The 8876-nt window shown below is 41.0% G+C and overlaps 1 protein-coding gene across 2 annotated transcripts in view; it reads left to right on the top strand.

Moving 5' to 3' along the window:
* Positions 1-1282: 1282 nt before the first annotated feature.
* The window catches only part of hectd2 (HECT domain containing 2), a 45179-nt gene continuing 37585 nt past the window's right edge, over positions 1283-8876 (top strand). The window contains exons 1-2 of one of the 2 annotated variants that reach the window (XM_086174898.1): positions 1283-2049; positions 8574-8715. In XM_086174898.1, the coding sequence (XP_086031024.1) occupies positions 1975-2049; positions 8574-8715 (217 nt within the window). In that variant the 5' untranslated portion in view covers positions 1283-1974. The remainder of the gene's footprint in view (positions 2050-8573; positions 8716-8876) is intronic. The other variant, XM_086174907.1, reaches the window with a different exon arrangement.

The following is an 8876-nucleotide window of genomic DNA, read 5'->3' as shown; positions in this document are numbered from 1 at the left end:
TCCTCTTCTTCTTGTTCTTGTTCTTGGACCCACAGTAGCCCAATTTCCATTAGTACCCTGTAGGTCATCAGTACCAATGGCGGTCGTCGTTAACCCAGTCCGCGACCGATCCGGTATGGTATAGTTTTGGTTGTCTCGCATATTTGGTTTTGGCAAAAGTTTTACGCCGGATGCCCTTCCTGACGCAACCCTCTGCATTTATCCGGGCTTGGGACCGGCACAGGGAGACACTGCTCCGTGCCCTCCCAAGGCAGGCTTGGAGAGGCACGGGCCAGTGCCGCCCTGAGGCTGCATTAGTAAGGCAACTTAAATAAAATGTATTATTATTACTATTCATTCATTCATTCACTCACTCACAAATTTATCCCTTAACTTTGGTAGCAGTCATCATTTTTTTTACTTTTATTGTTTTGTATATTTTTTTTGCTTGTGGTGTCCGGTAAGATGATAATAAAATTTTTATTTTTCATTCATTCATTTTTTGACCAGAATTGATAATCATGCATTTAACTTCCACACATGGAAGTTGTTTTTTTTTTTTCCAAGTAATGGCACTAATAGTTATTGTTAAAAGTTATCAGTAGTAATAGTCATTACAGTATTATTTCAATTACTTCGTAGCCCAACTCTGAATAAGATTAGTTAAACTTTAATAAGATTCTTTTGTCGCAGCAGCGTAATAGTTATACTATCAGTAAATATGAATGTCAAAATAAATATCTATAAAGAATTGAATAAAGATACATTAAATAAAGGAATATAAATAAAAATGGAGACAAGTAGAAGACAATATAATATAGAATATAAGAAGCTGCACTAATTCAAAATGACTAAATTCATATATATGTCTATAACCTGCAGGTATCATGAGATATTTAAACAGAACTATTTTTTTTAAACTTTTAATTAAATATCATCGGATAGGACTTTATTGAGCAATTAAAATAAACATGATATATACATATAAACATACAAATAAGTAGACAGCAGAGCGATTAACAACAAGGATAAGAATAGACAACAAAATAAAAAAACAGGGATAGGAACATAAACAGAGAAAAACATTGACAAAAAATAAGCAGGAAATAAGCAATATAAGCAGAAAAAAAATCTAAAAAAAAAAACATTATTTAATCAAATATAAGAATATATAAAAAAGACTACAAAATGTTTCCTGTCATTTATTTTTATTTTTAATTTTTTTTTTTGTTGCTACTTCCGGTTTGTCATCCGATCCCTGGCGATCGACTTCCTGTTGACGTCACATCTTATTTTGAAAAATCCCCCGGTTTGGCGCCTTCTCTGCGTCGGTGTAGAATCTCCCACCACCTCCTCCTCCTCCTCCTCTTCCTCTTTTTCCTCTTCTTCCTCTTCTTTCTCCTCCTCCTCCAAACATGGCGCCGGCCCGCGGCTGCTGCGCTGCGTCCCGGACAGACGACGCGGACTCGGCCGGAGGGAGGAGGCGAGGACGCGGGTAGAAACACCGCCGAGGACCGGACACGGAAGTCCCCGCCCCCCCCCTCCTCCTCCACCACTACCAACACCGGAACTTTTAATTTTTTTTAATTTTTAAAACTTTTTTTTTTGTTTTGTTTTTGTGTGTGTGTGTGTGTGTGTGAGGGGGAGAGAGGGGAGGGTGGAGTGTGTGAGTGGCGGGAACCCACCTGCGCGGCGTGGCTGGTGGAGGAGGATGTGATTGCAACCCACGGTCCTCCCCTCCTCCCCCTCCTCCCCCCGTGTTTGTGTGTGTGTGTGTGTGTGTGTGTGTGCACGTGTACGTGCTTGTGCACGCACGCGTATTTTGGATCCGGTAAGGGGGTCCGGGGGTCTAGGACCGGGTCCCGGACCGGAGGTGGAGGACATGTGCAGCCCCGCGGCTGCAGACGGCTGAAGGAACGACAAGTTTGTCCTTCTTTTTATTTTTATTTTTATTTTTATTTTATTTTCTTTTTCTTCTTCTCCTCCTCTGGGAGGATGGATGGAGAACACCCTGGAGTGGAGAAGGAAAGAGAGAAGCTTCCACCCATCTTCAACGGCCCCCATCCCGCTGTAAGAACCGACAGATTTTTCCTCTTTCTTTCATTGATCGATTGATTGATTGATTGATTGATTGGTTGATTGGGAAGGGAAGGAGTGGTGGGTGATGTAAAGATAAAGTGGTGAATTCACAACTCCCTCCTTTTTTTTTTTTTTTTTTTTTAAATTCATCATCCATCCTTTGACCCCAGCTATAGATAATTGTAACCGATCACCGATCAATATATTGATGTGAAAATCAGTTTGTTTAAAAATGTGTTGGTTTTTTTTTTTGTTGTTGAAAAAAACACAAGGAAGCTAAAAAAACAAAAAAAAAATTATCCCGTCTTTTTTTTGCGGTAAAATGGGATGGAGTGATTTGACCGGACGTCAATCAATCGGATTGATTGATCGGTTGCGATGTCAGATGGAATATTGGTGATTCTGCGCCTGACGTGAAGTACTTTTACCTGAAAATACTCTCTTGTACTGCTTGTGTTTGGAAATACACACCTGTTTCACTTTTATTGAAAAATACTCACATGTAGTACTTTTACCTGTAAATACACACTTTTAGTACCTTTACCTGAAAATACACACTTATACTGGTTGTATTTGTAAATACACACTTTTTTCACTTTTATCTGGAAATACTCACTTGTAGTACTTTTACCCAGATATACAAACTTGTAGTACTTTTACTTGAAAATACACACTTGTACTGCTTGTATTTGGAAATACACACCTATTTCACTTTTATTGGAAAATACTTACTTGTAGTACTTACACCTGAAAAAACTCACTTGTAGTACTTTCACCTGAAAATACTCACTTATACTACTGTTACCTCAAAATACACTCTTGTACTGCTTGTATTTGTAAATACACGCTTTTTTTCATTTTTGTTTGAAAATACTCACTTCTAGTACTTTTACCCGTAAATACACACTTTTAGTACCTTTACCTGAAAATACTCACTTGTAGTATTTTTACCTGGAAATACTCACCTGAGTACTGTTACCTCAAAATACACACTTGTACTGCTTGTACTTATAAATACACACTTTTTCACTTTTATTTGAAAATACTCTCTTGTAGTACTATTATCTGGAAATACTCCCTTGTAGTACTTTCACCTGGGTTTACTCACTCGTAGTACTGTTAGCTCAAAATACACATTTGTGCTGCTTTTATTAATAAATACACACTTTTTTCACTTTTATTTGAAAATACTCACTTGTAGTACTTTTACCCAGAAAAACACACTTGTAGTACTTTTACTTGAAAATACACACTTGTACTGCTTGTATTTGGAAATACACACCTATTTCACTTTTATTGGAAAATACTCACTTGTAGTACTTTTACCTGGAAATACCCACTTGTAGTACTTTTAACTCAAAATACACACTTGTTATGTTTAACATAACTTCTGCACCCTAATAAGATAAACTTTATTGATCACAATAGCGTAACTGATAAAGAATCAATAAATATTAACATAGATATCAATAAATATATGAATATACATATGGAGAAATATCATATAAAATATAAGCCGCACTAATTAAAAATGACTAAGTAAATATATATATATATATAAGCCGCAGGTGTCCATGAGATATTTAAACAGAAATAATTGTCTTAACTTTTAATTAAATAGGACGGGATAATAATTTATTGATCCACATTGGTTGATCACATTAGAGCAACAATAACTATATCTATAAATATGAATATAAATATAAAATAGAAATGACATATAAATATAAAATAAAAAGGACATTAATATAATATCGAGGTCATATGAATATAAATTTTATAAATTTAAATAGAAGAAACATATATATATATATATATATATTATATATATGTATATATGAATAAGTAGGAAGGATAAAAATAGATAACAGAATGGAAAAAAAAAAAAAAAGGATAAGCAGGGTGTGACAACAAGGATTAAAGAAATAGAAAAATATAAATGTAAAAAATTAAATAGATAAAATACCGGTAACATCCACAAATACGTCTTATCTTTTCCAAACAGAGCCTTTAACACGGCGGTTGAAAAAGTTTAATAATAAATAACAATAATCCGTCCGCTTTGTTGCACACTTGTAGTACTTTCACCTGTAAATGCATGTTTGTAGTACTTTTACCTTCAAATACACACTTGTACTGCTATAACCTGTAAATACACACTTGTAGTACTTATACCTTCAAATACACACTTGTACTGCTATAACCTGTAAATACACACTTGTAGTACTTATACCCTCAAATACACACTTGTAGTACTTTCACCTGTAAATACACACTTGTAGTACTTTTACCTTCAAATACACACTTGTACTGCTATAACCTGTAAATACACACTTGTAGTACTTTTACCTTCAAATACACACTTGTACTGCTATAACCTGTGAATACACACTTGTAGTACTTTTACCTTCAAAAACACACTTGTACTGCTATAACCTGTAAATACACACTTGTAGTACTTATACCTTCAAATACACACTTGTACTGCTATAACCTGTAAATACACACTTGTAGTATTTTAACCTGTTAATACATACTTGTAGTACCTTTACCTGTAAATACACACTTGTTTTACTATAACCTTCAAATCAGTTACCTTACTGATACACACTTGTACTACTTTAACCTGTAAATACACACTTGTAGTACTTATACCTTCAAATACACGTTCATATTGCTTAAGCCTGTAAATACAAACTTGAAGTACTTTTACCTGTAAATACTTACTTGTTGTACTGCTACCTTCAAATACACACTTGTACTTTTACCTGTAAATACATGCTTGTAGTACTTTTACACCTTGTGATACATTTGTCTATATATATATATATATATATATATCATAGATATAGTAGATTCAGATTATTAAAAGACAAAATATATAAATATATATGTATATATATATATATAAACACACACATTTGTAGAGAATGGTGTGTGTGTGTGTTACATAACGCCTCAGGACTTCAGCCAGTGTGATGATGTAACGGCTGACTTTCTATCTTCCTTCCTTGTGTCCGTCCCTCCGTGGATGATGTCATCGGCGTCAGGGAGCAGGAATGTGCACATCAGATGTTTAATTTTGTTTTGCTCTTTTTACATTTCATTTTTTGACCTAACGTTGTCCTTCACGTCGGCACCTTCCGGGTCCGTCCCAAAAAAGTAGTTGACTCAGGATGCAGCCAGGTAGTGGAGCCATGATGCTATGGCGTGGCTATGCTAAAGAGGAGCATTGTCATAGGCAGCATAGCCATGCTATAACGTAGCTGTGTCACAGGGCAACGTAGCCATGCTACTATGTGGCGCGACAATGTAGCCACGTCATTGGGCGATGTAACCATGTTCTAATCTAGCATAATCTTGATATAGCATGGTCATGACGAAGTGGTGTAGCCATGCTAATCTGCAGCCGGGTCATTGGGTATGCTACAATTGAGTGTTGCAATGCTACAATGCAGCCCTGTCAATGCAGCTATGTCATAGGGCGACATAGCCATGCTACAATGTAGCTATGTCATTGGGCGATGTAACCATGTTCCAGGCTAGCAGCATCGTTATGACGCAACGGCGTAGTCATGATAATCTGCAGCCGTGTCGTTGGGTATGCTACAATGCAGCTATGTCATAGGGCGACGTAGCCATGCTACTATGTGGCGCGACAATGTAACCAAGTCATTTGGCGATGTAACCATGTTGTAATCTAGCAAAATCTTGATATAGCATCGTCATGACGAAATGGTGTGGCCATGCTAATCTGCAGCTGTGTCATTGGGTATGCTACAATGCAGCTATGTCATAAAGTGACGTAGCCATGCTACAATGTAGCTATGTCATTGGGCAATGTAACCATGTTCCAGGCTAGCATCATCGTGATACAGCATCGTTATGACGAAATGGTGAAGCCATGCTAATCTGCAGCCGTGTCATTGGGTATGCTACAATGCAGCTATGTCATAGGGCAACGTAGCCATGCTACAATGCAGCCAAGTCATTGGGAATGCTACAATGGAGTGTTGCCATAGGGCAGCATAGCCATGCTACAATGTAGCTATGTCATTGGCGATGTAACCATGTTCCAGGCTAGCATCATCGTGATAAAGCATCGTTATGACGCAATGTTGTAGTCATGCTACACCGCCTGACAGTCCATCTAGCAATGGAGTGTTCCCATAGGTCGACGCAGCCAGGCTACAATGGAGTGTAGTTATAGGGCGACGTAGCCATGCTACTATGGCGCGACAATAGCCATGTCATGAGGCAATATAGCCATGTTCGAATCTAGCATCATCGTCATGACGCAACGGTGTAGCCCTTCTAATCTGCAGCCGTGTCATTGGGTATGCTACAATGCAGCTATGCCATAGGGCGACGTAGCCATGCTACAATGCAGCCAAGTCATTGGGTATGCTTAAATGCAACTACATCATAGGCAATATAGCCATGCTGCAATATAGCCCTATCATTGGGTATGCTACAATGCATCTATGTCATGGGGCGACGTAGCCATGCTATAATGTAGCCGTGGCATCAGGTATGCTACAATGCAGCTATATCATAGGGCGACGTCGCCATGCTACTATTTGGCACGACAAGGTAGCCATGTCATCGGGCGATGTAACCATGTTCTAATCTAGCATAATCTTGATATACCATCGTCATAACACAATGGTGTAGCCATGCTAATCTGCAGCCATGCCATTGTGTATGCTACAATGCAGCTATGTCATAGTGATGTAGCCATGCTACAAAGGAGTGTTGTCATAGGATGTGCTGCAAAACGGTATGTCATTGGCCAAGGCAATCCTGCTACAATGCAGCCTATCATAGGGCAATGTAGCCTCGCTGCATTGCAGTGAGATCGTAGCTTGATGTAGCCATGCTAAAATATAGCGTTTTCCTCAGGCGACGTAGCCATGCTACAATGCGGCCGTTATGTTATGGAGCAACGTCGTGATATAACGATGTCGTGATGTCACAACGCCGTAGTTTCGCTTCGGTTCCGCCGCACGAATTGGTTTCCTCAGACCCGGAGTTCGAACCCCCGTCGATTGTTTTTATCAATGGCGGCTGGTTCAGAGGAAGAGGGGCGGCGTCTGCGGCGGCGGGTGAATCCGGGCTGGAAGCAGCTTTCCAGGAAACAGGCGTAAATCAGCGACGCGCTCTGAAGCCGGGGGGGAAACCCGAGGAGTGTTTACTGTCAGGACCGGCTGCTGTGCATCTGCTGATCTCCTCCACCTCCATCCTTCCATCCATCTCTTTTTTCATTTCCTGCTCTTTCCTTCGTCCTTTTCCTTTGTTTTCGTCCCCTCGTCCTTGCTAACTCCTCTTTCCGTCCTCACCTTGCGTCCTTCCCTCTCCTCCCTCCCCTTCCTTCCCCGGTGGTGCTTCTGGCGGAAACTTCCAAAGAAGCCGCCGGGCGATAAATCAGGGCTAATAGTTATTAAATCTTCTCCTTGGATGATGCTTTGGGTTATCCGATGTCGTTCCGCGCCGCCGGAGAACCCGCTTTTCGTCCCGGTGAGAACGTTTCCTCGAGGTTTTCCGTGGGTTTACGACCGACCGAGGACTCCCATGCAAAAAAATGTCCCTGACTTTTCTTATCCAAATTTTCTGATTTACTAACTAACGATTCGAGTACTTTTTCCAGATTTTGGAAAGCTACGCTACAATGAGCTAAGCTAATGCTTAGCTCTGCTTTAGTGACTCAGGGTCAACAGGAAACTTTAGCGTTAGCGCAAGAAAGTGAAAAGCAGAAGTCTCAACATCGAAAGTAGTACAAACAATACTATGTACAACTACACTAATAGTAATACCGCAGTAGACAGAGTACTCTTTTTTCCTTCAGCAAGTAGTTTTACAAGTACATTCCGCTCTGGCAGCCTCCCTCAAAGTACTTTATGTATCCAAGCATTAAAATGACCCAGGAACCGTCCCGTGATCTGAAATGTAGCGCCTGTCAGCATGATGCAAACAGCAGAGCGCTAGCATGAATCATCCTGGCGCAGGGTCCAAAGTGCTATAGCGATCCTGTTTGGCCTCCAGCTTCTTGAAAATGGCGGTTCCTCAGGACTCAAGAGATCCGGCCGAACCGGACGAATTGACTAGAAGAAGCAGAATCCGAAATACTCTGGAATTGGAAATTGGTGGTACGTGGTGAGCTAGCTAAAGTGATAGCAAACGCATCCCGATTAGCACTGTACCCTCGTCAGGGGCCGGACCATGTGACCCCGGGCGGCTGGTTTTTCATTGTCAGGGCCCCTGAACTCTGGAATGCACTTCCAGGAGCGATTGATCCTGGACATCTGTTTCCACTCAAAACCCTGCAAACCCTCTCCCGGGAAGGTATCCCCAGATCGTTTGAAGGAGCAGTATTTGTATCTGTCGAGTTAGTACACGGTGTACACTCATGTATGTACAAATGTACTTTGAGGATGTACTTTTTATGAGGTCTTTCTGCTGGTGGGATGCCCGGAGGGGAGTGTCCGCGGTTTACCGTGTTGCTTTTCCCGCGCCAGGGTCTGGGACGTGGAGCCAAGCAGCCGTTTCCATCGCTCGGCACCTTCATCTCCGCCCTGAACCAGCGGAGGGACGTGGGAGGGCGGCCCTTCGCCGGTGGGATGACGGGCACCCTGAGCAGCATGCCGGGACTCCGACACGGTGAGTCGCCGCCCGGAATACAACGGCGCCGTCCAAATCCGGCAGTTGAGACTCCATTTCTGTTCCAAGTGGTTTAGGATCCAGGGTAGCTTCGCCCCGTTTCGTTCCCCTCGCTGTGCTCAGACAAAACCCGGATTCATTCTTGTCTTCTTGTTGTGTTT

Source organism: Fistularia commersonii, chromosome 2 (genome assembly GCF_037954325.1).
Source record: "Fistularia commersonii isolate RoL2024-O1a breed Wild chromosome 2, RoL_Fcom_v1.0, whole genome shotgun sequence".
Taxonomy (NCBI): domain Eukaryota; kingdom Metazoa; phylum Chordata; class Actinopteri; order Syngnathiformes; family Fistulariidae; genus Fistularia; species Fistularia commersonii.
This window is presented reverse-complemented; position numbering and strand designations above follow the sequence as displayed.